The sequence below is a fragment of the Miniopterus schreibersii genome (assembly GCF_964146895.1).
Source record: "Miniopterus schreibersii genome assembly, chromosome: 8".
NCBI classification, from domain to species: Eukaryota; Metazoa; Chordata; class Mammalia; order Chiroptera; family Miniopteridae; genus Miniopterus; species Miniopterus schreibersii.
This window is the reverse complement of record NC_138109.1, coordinates 22,660,529-22,677,709: the sequence shown is the minus strand read 5'-3', so window position 1 is coordinate 22,677,709 and position 17,181 is coordinate 22,660,529. Positions and strand designations below refer to the sequence as shown.

General features: G+C 45.1%; 1 protein-coding gene across 5 annotated transcripts in view; it reads right to left on the bottom strand.

The window, feature by feature from the left end:
• MACF1 (microtubule actin crosslinking factor 1) overlaps positions 1-17,181 on the bottom strand; it is a 305,107-nt gene that overhangs the window by 60,833 nt on the left and 227,093 nt on the right. The window contains exon 1 of one of the 5 annotated variants that reach the window (XM_081144950.1): positions 348-4,960. The exons of the other annotated variants lie outside the window; for them this stretch is intronic. Coding sequence (XP_081001076.1) covers positions 348-3,806 — 3,459 coding nt within the window. The 5' untranslated portion in view covers positions 3,807-4,960. Of the gene's footprint in view, positions 1-347; positions 4,961-17,181 lie in introns of those variants that run through there. 5 annotated transcript variants of the gene reach the window in all.

Genomic DNA, 17,181 nt, shown 5'->3' with positions numbered 1-17,181 from the left:
CAACCTCTTGATGTAGCAAAGAACATGCTTAGTGTAACTTCAAAAGCAGAATCACCCATTCTTGCTAATAATCTTTCCCCAAATGTAAACAACTGTGCACATCCCAGTCTTCCTTAAGCTTTTGTTATCTCTGAAATAAGAAAATGGAATATGAATTATAAAGTTTTGCCAGATTAAAGACATATTTCCCCCTATAAACTCAATAAAAAGACCAGAGAAGCCCAGGAGCCCCAAAGAGAACCAAAGAAAGGACTATCTGTGCCCTTTCTAATCGAGACCAAGTCAGAAAACTTGCAAATCTCACTTTACTCTCTAGACTCTTTCCTAACAAAACGAGCAACAATTACCTCATTTGAATTTAATCCATCAGTTGCAGCCAGAGGCACTTTCCCATGGAGCACTGCGGCAGGTACCTCTTTTATTCCAAATGCTGGAGAATCATGGTCCTCCTCGATCCACATTCCAGTGGAGGAAGACTCCTCTAGAACAGGAGTTCCTTCTTCTGAGACAGGCACTGAATCAGTATGGACATTCTCTCTCAGGAAGGGCAAACGATCAGGGAACACTTCCTCCACAGCAGGCACTGCAGCAGCTAGAGTGGGGGGCTCTTTGGGGGTGGGCACTCTGTCAGCTGTGGTGGCAGGTTCCTCTGAGGTGGGCACTGCAGCAGCTGGGGTTGCAGGCTCCTCTGAGGTGGGCACTGCAGCAGCTGGGGCTGCAGGCTCCTCTGAGGTGGGGGCTGCAGGCTCCTGTGGGATGGGCACTGCAGCAGCTGGGGCTGCAGGCTCCTCTGAGGTGGGGGCTGCAGCAGCTGGGGCTGCAGGCTCCTCTGAGGTGGGGGCTGCAGGCTCCTGTGGGGTGGGCACTGCAGCAGCTGGGGCTGCAGGCTCCTCTGAGGTGGGGGCTGCAGGCTCCTGTGGGGTGGGCACTGCAGCAGCTGGGGTTGCAAGCTCCTCTGAGGTGGGGGCTGCAGGCTCCTGTGGGCTGGGCACTGCAGTAGCTGGGGCTGTAGGCTCCTCTGGGGTGGGCACTGCAGCAGCTGGAGCTGTGCGCTCCTCTGGGGTGTGCACTCTAACAGTTGGAGTATCAGGCTCCTCTGGAGCAGGCACTGCAGCAGCTGGGGTGACAGAGACCTCTGGGATGTCCTCTCCTGTGGAGGGCACTGCATCAGCTGGAGCAGTCTCCTCAGAAGCAGGCACTGCTATAGCTGGGACATCCTTCTCTATGGTGACCACTGAAACAACTGGCATGTCCTCCTCTGGAAAGGGCACTGTGACAGCAGCTACAGCAGTTCCTGCTGGGGGGGGCACTGCAGCATCTAGGGCATCATCCACAGTGGGCACTGGAGCAGTAGAGGCAGGTTTCTCTGGGATGGGTATCCATTCTTCCAAAATTGGTTCAGTATTACTAGCCTTGGTAACTTGTTCCCCCAGAAAGATATTTAGCAATGACTCTGAACCTCTCATTTCTGTCTCCCCTCCATTCAGTGATGCCACATTCAGCTTGGGCTTTATGTTGTTCACAGTTCCCTCTCCATCACTGCTATGTCTCTGTCCTCCATCCAGCAGGTGTAGACTCTGAATCTCTGACTCTGGGGACTTTCTCTGGAGACCCTGGAAGACTTGCTCTGGGAAGTCCCTATAAAAATGTGCTGGGGCTCTGTCCTCCAAACACTGGACTTCATAGCCCGGCTCTTGTGCCTCACCATAAACTTTCTCCATGGATAATTCACAAGGGTCCACAGTTCCCAAGGAAGTCAGACTGTTTTCTTCATTAATAGCTCCTTTCTCACTTTCCAAATGAATTTCATCTGTTAGTAAATGTGAACCATATGATAACACCTCTACTTCAGATCCTGAGGTAATATCTGTTAGTTCATAGCTAAAAGCAGAACTGAGGGGGACCCTCTCAGCACACTCAACATTCCCCTCAATTTGACTGCAGTCTACCTGGAACAAAATGCCATTTTCTTTGGCCAGCTCAGCTTCAAAGGTTGATAAGTTTTCTTTATGAGAAGCCCTGCAATCAGAGTTGGGCAATCCTCCTGGGTTCAGCTTTCCCAGTGATTCGAGATCAGCAGGGAACTTAAATTCCCCTGCAGTCTTGGGGCTAAAAGGCACTTTTTCACACTCCTCACTAACAGTGGGAGTGTCCCTTATGATATCAGAGTGGGCAGTAAGTTCTGTAGCATTAGGCACCTGAGAAGAATCCAGGGCATTAAAATATTCATAATCCAATCCAGTATCATCAGCTTTCACCCTTACATTTAAAATGTCTACATGTTCCTTTTCTAAGGCAGCCCCTGGAAAATGACTAATTACAAGTGAATTTTCTGTCTCCTGGGATGGGGCCAGCCCTTCAGAGGCAACTTGGTTCTCCAGCTCAACCAGGGGAGTTACTCCGTCACATAAACATTCTCTTTCAAGTTCAAGAAACATCTGCACTGAGTCTGTGTCAGAGAGCTGCTCTGAATCGACAGGACAGACAGTGTATTCTAAATCGGAAACAAGGCCCTCTAGCTCCTGGGCACTTCTGTGTTTCAGCTCACCTATAGCACTCTCACCTGTGAGAACAGAAGCCAACTGCTTCTCAGCTGGCTGTAGGTCATCAGAGCAACAAATCTGACCAAGAGCTAGGTGATCAAAAGTCTCCAAGACAGCAGCTGAGCAATCGGCTCTATGCTCCACCCCTGCTACAGTGTTTGCTTGTTCTCTTTCTTCAGAAATATCTGCCAGGCTGTTCTTTTTCTCATCTGCCATTAGAAAAGTCTTTCCTCTTTCTGACAGTTTCTCTTCCTCCCACTCCTCCTCAGCCTCCATCATAATCCATCGCTCATCTTCCTCAAACTTTAGTTCAGACTCCGTTTTCTCTCTCAGGCTGGGGGTTATGAGAACACGCAATTCTGGATCCAATAGCTCTTCACTCAGGCAAGGGGAGAGAGGTGGCATTTCCACAGTGCATGCTGTGTCCCCAAGGGGGTGCTGCTTCTCGCTGAAGCCTCCTTTAGCCAAACTTTTCATGGCTCTGGGCCAGGTTGCACTTGAGAATCTGTGTTCCTGCATTACATCTGTGTTACCACTTGCTGCTGCAGCTTCTGATTCCAGAGGCTGGAATTCATGGGGAGAGCTCTCACTGTGCTGCTGAAATCTGAAGTCTTGACAGTCTCCACTTAAGTTTTTCACATCCTGCACTTCTGCAATACCTATGGATTTGGACACATGTTCCAAAGTTACTGACTCTGACTGAGGTTCCCTGTTGTCCAAATGACCAGAACTTTCTGTTAATGCAGAACTGGATTCCTTCTTTTCTTGCAAGGAAGGATTTGAAGCACCAGCTTCTGAAACTTCACTGAGAGAAGCTTCCATCCTTTCTGCAAATTCTGGGAAATTGGGTGGCATGAAGGACTTCCATGATCTCCTGTTAATGTTGTCTTTGCGTTCTGCATTTGGTCGCCTTCTGGGTGGCACAGGTGCCAACTTCTGCACATCACTGCTTAGCTTCAGGGCATCAAATATTATTCTCTCATCCAGCTTTTTGCCTTCTGGTGCTCTAGACTCAAAAACATTAGACGCTGCTCCTAAAGTACCATTGCTGGACATAGTACTTCCTTCCATCTTTTCCATGGTGCTTTTTGAAGTCTGGTTAAGCTTGGACCCCTGGTCAATTTGTTCATTTATCCTCATTGTATCATATATAGACCGCTGTGGAACATAGCAATCCTCTATATAGCCATCCTCTTCCTCTCCTTTCCCCAGGCAGGTGGGGTTCTGCCTTAAACAGTCTGGCCTGCTGAGTGGCTTACCCATACTTTTTTAATCAAAATGAACCATCAACCTTTTAAAAGTTTTCCATGAGTTCCCCCAAAGTGCATTCTGCAAAAGTTAAAAATCACTTTACATGTTCATAATCCCAAACCACCAACTGGATTTGCCCTCCAGAAAGTCCTGGAAGTCCCACTTTGAAACCATTCTGGGAGAAGCTCTAAGAGGAACAGCTTTTTCCTCACGGGCCAACAGCCTCATAGTTGCTGATAACTGTATAACTTAATCAACAAACAAAATAATTCCTTGTATGGCTTGTTTTTGTCTTTTTAAAGAGCACCGCTCTTTCTAATTTAGTCAATTTAAAAAAATTTGATATTGACAAGTCTTATTCAATACCTAGTTCCACTCACTTCTCATCCAAGCAGAGTGGGAAGCAGGGGATTTATACCGACTGTGTCCTTTAACAATGGCACAGCCCCTCTAGTCTTCACGTATGGCCCAAGCTCCTAAGAATTCCTCTCATTTTATCCTCAGTTCCACCCCTGGAGAGTCCAGCTGGTCTGAATTAGCCATTCGTCCTCCCTAGTTCGGGTGTTTGCGTTTGAACTGGGCTGGTCGGCGGATATTCCTGCAACTTTAAACACAGGAAGTCCTTCATTCGGGGCCAGTTTGGGGCTTCCTGTCTCCAAAACATCATGGCATTGTTGTGGCTCCCAGAACAGCCCTGCGCTGCGGCCGCAAAACAAGGCGAGTGGAGCGCAGCGCCGGGCCTCCGAGGCGGGCAGGCTGCGGCACCCGCCCAGGCTCTCTCGGAAGAGCTCGCTCAGCGCGGCCCACTCCCCCGCGCCATGCCGCGCGTCCCGACGGCGGGGTCGCCTCACCGCAGGCTGGCAGGTGGCTCCGGGCCGCGCCGGCCTCCGGTCCCGCGCTCAGGAAGTTAGTTTGTCCCTCCGGCAGCCGGTCCCGCGTGCTGTGGGTGCCGCCTCCCCCGCCGCCGCCGGTCCCCTTCCCAGAGCCGCCGCGCCGTGGGCTGCATGTCAAGCAGCCGCCTCTGTTCGCCGCCGCCGGCCCCGCCGTCCTCCCCGCCCGCAGCTGTCACGGTCCCGGCATGCAAACTTCTGGCTGGGAACAAAAGGCTCCGCTCGGGCCGGGCGGGGGCGAGCCCTCCTCCCTCGCGCCGCTCGCCGCCGCTCGCTGGAAGTGCTGGGCTGGCGGGCCGTTCTCCTCCCCCTTCCCGCGCCGCCGCGCCGCGCCGCCCCGCCCCGCCCGGGCAGCCCCCCTGGAAGCCCGGGAGCGCAAGGCGGAGAGCCCAGGGGAGGAGAACGGAGGCGGAGCCGCGGCGGGGGCAGGGAAAAGGAGCGACCCGAGCCGAGAGGGAGGGGCGGAGGAGAGGATTGGAAGCCGAGGAACCGAAGGAGGGGCTTTTCCGCGGTTCTGGGCGAGGGAGCCCGAGCGCCAGCCTCTCGGCTCAGCAAGCCCAGCCCACGCCCCCCGCGCCCCAAGGCGGGAGGAAAAGCCCGGCCCCCAAGAGGGAGAGAGGAGGGGACCGCACCACGCGCGAGTCACCGCCGTACCGCGCAAATCCCCTGACAAAGGAAAGCCCCGCCCTCTTTCCCCAGGCCCGGCCTCCCCCCCCCCCCCCCGTCGCCCCGCTGCGGCCCACCCCGCCCCGGCTCGGAGCCCAGCCCAAGGGCGAGCGAACCCAGAGGGGCACCCCCGCCTCCCCCAGCCAGCCGGCTTTGGCAAGGGCCACTAGGGGCCCCATCTGCCGGCAGGGCCGCGCCGGGTGCCTTGCTACCGGCTACAGCTCTGCCACCAAAGGCTGTCCTAGTCCCTCCAATGTCACCTTTAGCGCGCCCCCGCCAGGCCCAAGAACACTCCGGCCTTGAACCCAGCACTTTCGGGGTGTTCAAAGGAATTTGGTCAAGCTCAGAGACCAAGTTATTGGATAAATTCTAGGCACCTTCTCTCTCCCCCTTCTTACATCAGGTCTTGGTCCCTTTTCCCATCAGATTTCTCTGCCCATGGATCTGAGTGGTGTCAATGACTGGGGAATGGGGATTGAGGGAAGGGGGCAGTGAAGATGCCAGTAGCAGTGCTGCATGCCAAACACCTGGGCTCCTTTATTGCTGCAAACACCCAAGGAAACCTGAGTCTCCTTGGGGCCAGCTGAAAAGCATGGGTCTGTATTTCAAGTTTCAAGATGTAAAATGCTATAGAAAGGTGGCCCACTATCCTGTCCACAGCTTTTTGGCTTTTAGAAAACCTACCTAAGTCACCTGGTGACTATTAAAGAAAATACAGTGGGAAACCCAGGAAGCTGTCCACCAGAGGCAACTACATTTCTGAAGGGGAAATGTAGCTCCCTTTGTGATGGTTCATTTCCTGAAGGGGGAAAAAAAATCTATTAAAATTTCTGAATTTCTGTTGGACCATGTGGTCTATAGTCAAACATGAAAAAGATATTTCTATCCTTTAGGCAAACAGTAAGTGAAGCCAATAGTTGGTGTATGAAGATCTGGCAGTGAAACCCTGAGCTGAGCCTAACTTACTTAGGGAGCCAGAGAGGTCTGGCAAAAATGAGGTTTGGACTGAAACTTGTGCTCAGAATTAAACAACTAAAAGACTTTTCAATGGCAAACTGTTTTTACACTTTACTTCACACTTTGAAAGAAGCTGCTGATCAGTTCAGCCCACTAGAATTGGAAAGACTCTCTCCCCATCTGTAAACCGAAAGAGGGAGGTACAGACTAGAATACGTCTTGACTGCCCTTCTAACTTTAATATTCTTTAATTCTAAAACTTTTAAAGGAGTTGCCCTGGAATCCCGAGTCCTCCTGGTCCTATACTGCAAGACACTAGAAACCCTGTCTTCTGAGGAACAAATAGCAGAAAGAACCAAAAATGCTTGACCTAGAGAAACTTCCAGGCAATATGATCAAGAAGTATCTAAAGGACTGAGGAGGAGAAAAGGGGAGGAAGGAAGCGTGTTCTGGATGTCTCCTTAAGCTGAAACATGAAGATCCAAGGGCAGATTTCAAACAACAAAGAGCTTTCTCACAGCTATTCGAAGAATAGGGTGTCCCTTAAAGTGATAGTTCCTCACTTGAGATGTTTGAGCATAAATTCAAGCAATCAAGAAATTCAAGCAATCACTTGGCAGAGATTTGGGGAAACAGATTTAAAAATCCTCTATCAGTTTGTTTAAGGTCCCTTTTAACTCTGACACACTGTTGATAGGGCTTGATCAACTTACAGATCTGATACTTAGCATTTCAGGGAATCCAGTTTTAATTTTCTTTTAATTATTCAGTACAACTAGAAAAACCTAGGGAAGGTGAGATCAATTTCACTAGTAAATCTCTCTGGCCAAATACATTCTCTTAAGTGTTCAGATATCATAACACTGTTAGTGTGCCAGGGCCCCTCTGGTTGGAAGAATCTGAGGAATTCTGGCTCTGGACTATTCTATAATAAAGAATGATCTTGATGTGGAATCACATACTTCCCGATCAGAAATTCCTGTTTCCTCACGTGTCAGGTGCCAATCAATTCAGTCTTTTCCCTCCCCACATCTATCTACCCTATTATCTCACCACTCTCACCAATGCTCCAGATTATAATACAAATAAGTAGAGTGTTTTAGCAACTATAAAGTTTGGATTCAAACTATTTTTCAACTGAAGTCACACTCTCTCTGACTAAGTGTTAGGGCAATATTACAGAAAAACCTCCCAAAAGTGCAAACACAATCTTATAGAAAGGATTACATAAAGTTGCCCAGTCCCCCACACATCCCCCCAAAAGAAGCCAAAGATTGTTTTGCTCCTTCTTTATCATCAATGTGTTTAGAAAGAAACTAAGAGAGGAAGCACAATGTCTCTTTCCTCTATGTCTTACTTTTTATCTGTTCGTGAGTTTCTCCTTAGTTTTGGTATGTGGAACTCTGCCAATAGCCATCACAGTGACTGAAATAAATACCTGATACAGCTTTCAGCCTCTTGTTGCCCTGATAGCTCCAACAAAAAAAGCATCTGTTCATTTCACATGCTGTGTGTAAACTTTTTAAAAGAGAACTACAGGGAGCTCCAAAGAACCACTCTGAATGCTTCCCCCACTCCTGCAACCACAAATATATGTGCTGAAGCCAAATTTCAAATTAGTTTTCAGTTAGCTGATTACAGAGTTCAAAGAATTATCTACTCATTTAGAAATTCCTAAGAATAGAATTTGGTGTCCAATTTTCCTTCAGTGAACTTAGAAGAAAGAACAATTGGGGCCCTTCCTGCTGTCTTCCTAATTAAATACAGCCTGGTATAATCTCTTCACACCCTTTCCAAGTTTTGGACCTGGCATTTTGCCTTTGTCTGCTCCAGACTTAAACCACTAGACCCTTAGGATAATCTGGAGACCCCTGATGCACACATCCTCAGATTTTATAATGCCTTTTCATCCACCCCACCTCTCCTAGAGGTTAGTGCTGACTAGAGGAAGATACAGAAGACTGGTTGGATCCTGCCCATTTAAAATCTACAAAATGCCTTTCATTTTAGGATCTCTAGACTTTACAAGCATTTATTTAGTGGCAAGTGGAAACTCCACAGTATTAGTCTGGACCTGTTGGGCATCAGTCATTATCATCTTTTGGTGCTTTTATTATATAAAGATGGCTACTGAGTGGCTCATTAAGCAATACAGCAAGATGTGAAGTTTGTTTTAAATGGGATACTATGGATTTTTATGCTCTTTGAGCTTTCGTGCATTCCTGAACTCATGAAAAAACTTTCCACACACTCTGCAGGAATTCTCATGACCCCTTAAAAGCCCTTTCCTGCTTGTAGACTTTCCAAAGTACAGTGTATTAATCTCTCTTTTAGCTACTCACGAAGACAGTGGTGATAACAAAAGCATGGGGCTTTGCAAGTTAGAAAAGACTTGACAACAGAGTGGGAGGGACGGAGGCAGGGGGGACCAGGGAAGGGTTTATGAAAGAAATCAAGTTTACTCATTAGGACTTGTATACATATAAAGAGATGGTAAAGACAAGGATTTCTAAGTGAAGGGTTAGAGGCAGGAAACCTAAAAAGGCATGGGCCCTGAAGAAGCAAATCTGAAGTCAGTGTGGGTTAAATACAGGGCGTCTGAAAAGGAAAAATGAAAGGTCAGAATGGTAAGTAGCTCAAGGCCAGTTCACTAGGGCCCTTGAATGCCAAGCCAGGGAATTTATGCTTCATTCAGAAAACTATTAGTACATCAAGATTTACTTATTTTAACTTATCAGGGGTCATGTGAATTACTGAGTGGTATACAGAAAGTTTGCTAAGAATCTGGGACTGGGTGCTCATTCAACTGCCATTTAATGTGTATTCTCATTTAAAAAAATCCAAATCCTTAATTTATAAATGAAACTTGGGGTAGTAAGCTTACTTGTCCAAAGTAACACCACTATTAAATTCCTGGACTCTTAAGGTTGAGCCTAGGTCTTCAGATGCTGTACTGGTGTCAATATGTATAGAATAGATTGTAGATGGGAAGACTGAAGGTGAAGCAATGTTAGGAGGATTATACAGTTTAGGCAAGAGTTAACAAAAGCCTGAACTTATGAAAACTGGGTGGGGGTGGGGGGGATGCTGTGAAAGAAACTACAGAGGCAGAATATTTGAACTTCACAACTGACCAGATAGAAGGTAGAGTTTAGGGGAGAAAATAAATTTAAAATAATGTTGTAGCACTACTCTTGGATTCCTGAGTGCATAGTAATACTTATAAAACAGCAGCAGGGAGGAAGACAATATTTAAAGAACATTCAATTTAGAGCATACTGAGTGTGAAGTACTCAAAGCTACCCATATGGATGGAGGTGTTCAGAAAGGCCCCTCACACAAAATACTGAAGTTCAGGGTAGAGATACAGATTTGGAATACTTCTCCAATAGAACAGTGAAGGAGTCGGACATCCCAGGGGTTTCATGTGGGGAGAGAAGACAAGGCAGATGACAGAATTTCAGGAAGCATTTGCTTGGGAGGTAGGAAGACAAGCCAAAAAAGAAAGCAGAAGAGCAGCCAGAGAAGAGAATGGAGAGAGTACAACGTAAGGAAAGTAAATAGACAGGAGGGCTTTAAGAAATGCTGCATAATAGATGAGCACAATGAGTTAGACAAGGCTACTAGACTTGGCAACTAGTAAGTAAGTGAATACTTCTAAGAGAACAGTTTCAGCATAGTGATGGGGATGGAATTAGATTTTAGGGGGTAAATATAAGCAGTGGTGAGAAAGTAAGTATTGGTCCTCCCTTCTTGTTGCTCTGTTCTTTTGGCTTCCAAGACACTGTACTATCCTGGTGTCACCTTTCTAGTCAGTCTTTCTTAGTCTCTTTGTGCTCCTCTTCCTGTCCTCTTTTTTTTTTAAAAAATATGTCCTTATTGATTTCAGAGAGGAAGGGAGAGGAAGGAGAGAGAGAGAGAGACAGACAGACAGACACTGATTGGCTGCCTCCCGCATGTCCCCAGGGATTAAGCCTGCAACCTGCAACCTGGGCTTGCACCCTGACCGGGAATTGAACCACGATCTCCTGGATCATAGGTTGATGCTCAACTGCTGAGCCACGCCAGCTGGGCTCTTCCTGTCCTCTTAAGGCAAATAATTTCACAAGGTGAATCCTTGATTCTTTTCTTTTCAATCATTCAACAAACACTTATTGGGGTCTACTATGCACCCTAAACTATGCCAGGCACTGAGGGAGAGCGATGAGCAAGATGGGGTCAGTAGCCTACATTCTAGTAGGGGAGACAGACATTCATTTTAATTCAGTTGTGATAAGTATCTAAAAACAAAACAAACTGTGCTAAGAGAGCATGGGTTAAGGGGTGCGATGTGGCCTGGTGGTTCAGGGAAGGCTCTCTGGAGAAAGTGACCATGTGGGCTTTCACTTGGGACTGAGAGCAGTCTTTCCAGTAATAAGGTTGCATGACTTCACAACTTTCACAAGTTAATAACTTCACAAGTTTGCTTGGCTATTTCTATGAAACATGTTCCTGGGTTGAATCTCCAAGGACTCTCTCCAGTATTAGAAAAGGAGGTAGAATAAACAACACAGAAGAAAGAGATTTCTGAAAACTCTTTCATTTTGGTACTAAAGCAATTCTTAACATTGATCACAAACAAACAATTTAGGTTTGAATTTAAAGAATTAGGCCAAAATCAGAGCTCTTCCTTTGGGAGTAAGTTGCAAGATGAGATATTAAATGGTTCATTTGAATGGATACAATAAATTCAAGCTGGAGAAGACCTAAGATAAGTTCAATTTCTTTCCATTCTTATCATCTTCTTCCCCTGACTCATATATACACACGACCAAACGTTAGAAACACATATTTGCTGAAAATATGAAGAATTAAAACTATTCTGTAAAACATCTTGATGTGGTATATGCGTTTGGCAGAGAGATGAATTATATCTGTTTTTAAGCTGCTTTCCTCTGAAATCAGACTGACATTTTTTCCTTAACATTTCAATGTTTTAATTAACGACTGATTAATATTAAGAGGTATCTCTCCTGAAGATGCTGACTTGGTAGTTGCCACTGTATGGCAACAGAGGAAGAGAACATGGTCCTTGTTAAAAGCTAATTAGGCCAAGAAACCGGAGATCATTAAAGCTGATGTGATGGGTAACTGTGACTAGGGAAGCCACTGAGCTGGTACTGGCTCCTGGTTAATTCTGGTTAATGATGTGAAAATAACATTGATTTGTACAGTATGTTAGCCAAGGTCAAAATGGCCTTGGAAAAACTTGCTGGCTGTGGGGTTCTGATATGAGTGAATAAATGAACAAATTAATGAATAAATGAGTAAACATGTATATGTATGTATGTGCACATAAAGTATATTTAAAGCTGTTATAGAGTCATGACCTAAATCCACCTATATGTATTGCTACTCTAGGGTTAAAACCAAGCTGTACATTTGCTCCCCATAAAAACTGCTCAGGGAGGCTGCTTCCCCACCCCACTTGCTTCATTGCCATCATCAAACTAATTTTACTTTATCCTTATTTCCAGTTTTCCAAGAAGAAAAGAATGAATCTATTCTTCAGCTGGGCCTTAGCTTAGATCAAGTCTTCTGGAGAATGGTCATCCCTAGGTACAAAGGGCATAACTTTCCTTATTTTTCAGTATAAAATTATTTCTAACATTCTAACTTGTAGGTCTGGATAAACTTTTTTTTTTAATAAAAGGGTGTTAAATCATTTACTGAACACTCAATATATGCCCAATGGTTTTATCTACATCACTTCATTAAATTCTTATAAAACCCCAAAAGTTATGATTTACCATTGTTCATATTTTATAGTTGAAGTAACTATACAGAGGTTAAGCAATTTCCCCCAAGGTCACTCAGGTAGTAAATGATAGAGCCAACATTCAAAGTTGGATATTTCTGACTCAAACTCATATTTGTTTTTTTTTCAGTACATCAAGCTAACTGAAGTATGAAGATGCTTCTTAACTGTCAACTAGTTGAATAAATGACAATGACTCTAAAGTGATGAGTAACTACAAAGCAGTATTACAGAGTCTGGTTTTCTTCAAGTATATCTGCAATAGCAAATTTCTTTCTTAGGTTTGCTTTGTTCAGGTGAATACTAAAATGAAATTGTGTTCCTTTAACATATGCTAACTAGAAGAGAAGGAAGGGAGCCCAGAAGCAAGATGGAGAGGTGAGGAATCCAGGCAAGGATCAGAATTTCTCAGGATGCACAAAGATATACCTCAACTCTTGCAGAGCAGACAGCATTTTGAATCCTCACATGCTTAATGAGAAATAAAGAGCACTCATCCAGTCAGTCAAATACTTACTAATCACCAACTATATGTATACCAACATGCTAACTACTTTGGAGGGCACAAAAATAGATTTATTGAGATGAGAGGTGGGACAATGCATATAATCAGAAAAGGCCAAAATTAAGCAGTATATAATAAAGGCTAAATGAGTTACACATTTTAAGTAATTTAGGAGATCAGGAGTAGTGAGCTGGGGAGATCAAGACGGCTTTGTGGAGATATGGGACTTGAGTTAAGCCTTCAGGTATGAGTAGAAATCACACAGGTAAAATATATAAGGAGTTTTGGGGATAAGTGAATATAGTGGATGGTCTGTATAGGAAATAAAACTGGAAAGATAGTGGAGATAAAAAAATGTAGTTTCCAAGCCGTGGCAGGGTGGCACGGTTGGTTGGAGAGTCATTCCATACACCAAAAGGTTGCAGGTTTGATCCCGGTTGGGTCATGTTCAGGAGGCAATTGATCGACGTTTCTCTTTCTCTCTCTCTCCCCCTTCCTCTCTCTCTCTAATCAACAAACATATCCTTGGATAAAAAAATAATAATAAAAAACTTTAAAAAAAATGCAGTTCCCAAGACTGGAGAAGAAAAAGACTGAAGGCCTAGATGTAGACCAGTTCTGAAGGATGCCACCATTTAATTCATTAGATGAGATGTCTCTTGCATTATGGGGGGAAGGATAAGCACTCACAGAAGGAAGGGTAAATACAAACAGGAGCTAAGGGAAAACCCAAGGTTTAGAAGGCTACAGCGTAATTTATGTCTGTTTTTTCTGTGGGAACCATGTGCGTACACGCTAGCTATCCAATCACACTAGCTCTCTGCTTTCTGAACAGAGGATCCTTTGTTCCCAACAGCAAGGCTCAAAAGCCAGAGTCTGATAAAATCACACTGAGATCAGTACTCCCAGCTGGTGTAGGGGCTGATGCCATTCCATAACACACCCTACAGGAAGCAGATCGAGATACACAGCTGACTGATTTCCACAGCAGGGGCCTTGTGGCAGGGTGGGTGGGGACTGGTCAAGCATGGAGAGAATTCTTTAGCCACTGACTCAAATTAGTTCACCAAGATCCTGACTTTATCCAACAGATCTGTGCAAGTCACTTCAGAACCAACACTATTTCTTAACTAATTTTTTTTTTTTTTTAAAAAAAGAGAGGAAAACCACAAAGCTTCCCTAGGCAGTGGAACTATTTCATCAGTTAACTCTTACATGTCATGGAATATGAAGAGAGCAAAATATCAAACCCTCTATCTTTCCAGAGGTGAGGTGGACAAATCTTTGTTGAAAGGGGCTATCCTATGTATTATAGGATGTTTCAACGGCACCGACTAGATGCTAGTAGCAGCCTCCCCAGTCATGATAATTAAAAAATGTCTGTGGACGTTGTCAAATATCCCCCAAGGGGCAAAACTGCTCCCCAGTTGAGAACCACTGGTTAAGCATGAGCTTTGGGTGCCAAACAGACCCGTCTACCCCCAGCTCTAACATTTACTTACTATGTGGCTTGAACAAGTTACTTAACATCTTCAAGTCCATTTTCCTATCTGCTGCTGGGATTTCAAATGCCTGATTTATAGGGGGTTGGGAGGTTAGGATTAGAGATCATTCAGACATAGGTTTCTCTTACTGCACTTACCACTACATCACCACCACTGTAATTTTTTGTGTCTGTCTCCCATACTACACTGGTCACAAGAGACTCTCTGAGGTGCCAGCACCCATCACAAGTACTGACACAAGTGCTCAGTAAGGATGGACAGAAAGGAATATGAAACTCCTTTATCCTAACCCCCACAAAGGGATCCACAGACCACCACCACGTGGCACTCATTCTCTGGGTGGCCAAAATACTGAAAGGTCCACATCTCAAATCACAGCACTGGTAGTAGGAAAATAGCTTGTAAAGGCCTAGGGAATAAGTGTACCCCATTAATCTTCCACAGCTAATACCAGAGACTGGTATTTGAAAAACACTGGGTAGTGGCAGTGCATAGTATTAAGGTGGGGAGGGAGCACATTCTCCCCATAGCTAGGTTTTTCCAACTGGGACAGCTGAGACTTGGGAAGAATCTCTTTGGCAGGAGACAGCCCTTTGGAGCAGTGACCTGACACGACTCCCTGTAGGACTTATTTTATTCCTGATGAAGCAACCAACTCTAACAAAGAAGTACCCTTCAAAGCAACACATCACACTTCCTAGAGGCTCACTGCTTACAGCTCCTATGCCAGCCAGTTAGCTTCTCTGAAACTCCAGGACTAGGCTAAGGCTGAGACCACTTACCATGCATTTCTAGACACAACAAGAAACTGTCCTGTTCTGCAAGTCTGTGCTAATCTCAACCGTATGTACTCATTGAATACTCAACAATAAATACCAGTTCTGCATGGGGTAAATTCCAGTTTTCCTGGAAACATAGTTTTCTTCCTTCTTGTACAAAAATCATATGAACCTTAGTTGCAAATGCTATGTACTGACACTAGATGTGAAGAATTTCAGTAAATGTAAATCAAACTGTTCAGTCCTTTCTTTTAGTTGACAATATATTCGTTTAGTTGCTTTAAAATCCTACCTTGCTATAAAAATTTCCAAACAGATTTTTGTGAGATCTACCAATGCTTTCTTGATAACCTTCCTATAGATTTTCCTACCTTCACTGAGGCGTGAATGAGGCTCGTTCAAGATGATGTAAAGGCTGTAATCTTGGGATTTTGCTTGTGATGCTGGTATTTGGAATACTAATGATACTTTAAAATGGGGCTGGAAAAAGTTCAACATGATGCAAACTTAAAGGTCTTAAAGGCTCCTTCACCTTCTACCCACCCAGTTCCTATGATGGGGGTGGAGAGGATTATTACAGAGCACTGGAATTCTTGTGAGGGTGGTCACAAAGAGTTATAAATACCAGTAGCCAAGCTGTGTGCTCCTGGGCTGAGAACAACAGACAAACTGTAGTCTCCCCTTAAAAGCACAGAACAAGGAGGCTCCCTGAAGTATTTCCACAAAGGAAGTTCCTCTACTCTTTAGAAATGCATCATCAACCACCACCTGCATCAACAGCTCTACGCAAAGTAAACTACAGATGCCAGGGAAAGTGACTAAGAAGTTTTAAATCAGACAGATTGGTACCAGCAAAAAGAATTCAGTCAGGGCCTGGCCTAAAGAAAGGCAGACTTAGAGGCAGTTGTTGCTATTACACACTCATAATCAGATTATCAGAAGGCTGCCTCTTACATAAATATTTAATTTAATCAATGAACACTTTTCCCAAATGAATCCTAAGTTCCCCACATAGAGATGGCAATTTTCTTCTAGGGTAGCGGTTCTCAACTGAAGGAGATCTTGCCTTCTAGGGGAGATTTGGCAATGTCTACAGACACTTTGGGTTGTCACCCTGGGAAAGGGAAGCTACTGGCATCTAGTGGGTACAGGTCAGGGGTGCTACCAAACTTCATACAACGTGCAGGACAGCTGTCCACAACAAAGAATTATCCAGCCAAAAATGTCAAGAGTGCTGAGGTTGAGAGACCCTATTTTAGGGCATTCTCTTTACTTCCTTGGACCCTAGTAGTTACTATTGGAGTAGCCTTGTTTAAGGAAGGGGGGGGGAATAACAAGCCAAGGGTCTGCACAAGGTGGGGGTGGGTGCCTATTCAACTTATCTTGGCTGCTGTAAAGCTGCAGATACCTAAACCTTTGGGTGACAGGTCACACCAAGTGTGATTTCCTTTCTCTCCAAGGGCGGGTAAATAATGCTGGCCTCACCTGCTTTATTCTCTAGTGAACCTGACTGGCAAAAGCACAGATGGGCTGATACTGTCTTTGTAATTATGTGAAAGGAAGGAATAAGTATCTTTGTGCAAACTGGCAGTCTTTCAGCTCCATGTCAGGCTCTGTCTTCCAAGAGTTTTCACATATGCTCATAAGGGAGCCTAAGGCTGCTTTTCATGAGAGAGAAAAAAAAATCCAATGAAGAGGCTTACAGGGCTTTCTTGTTCTGGCTTTCCAGTCAGATGTTGAGGTGTCCAGACAAAAGTTGCAAGTGAATGCAGCCCCTGACACTGGCCTTGGCTCAACCTGAATTAGGACTGAGAACAGACCTAGGGAAGCCTGCTGCCTCCTTTATATCCTGCCAGCCCAGCCTCAAAGACTTGGGAGGAAAGAAACCAACTGGCTTGGATGCTTCAAATGCATCACCAGGTGAAGTGAACTTTTTGAGAAACCTACGTACCCTAAAATGTTTCGATTTTTCTCACTTGTTTTTTCCTGTCACTGAGTGGTAGAGTCCCAAGTCTGAAGCCTGGCCTGAATACATAAGAAATATAAATATATATAAAATACAGAGTGCATGATGGTGCATCCAGGTTTCTTGACACTGCTCACCAGTAGGGTGCCAACATCACCACATATTTCCAGACTGAAAGGCCAGGCTGGTTCATGGGGAGGAGGGAGGAGTGCAGGGGAGGAGGTGATTTAAGACTCAAAATGCCCTGGCCAGGCTTGGCTCAGTGGTTGAGCATCGACCTAGGATCCAGGAAATCAAGGTTCAATTCTCGGTCAGGGCACAT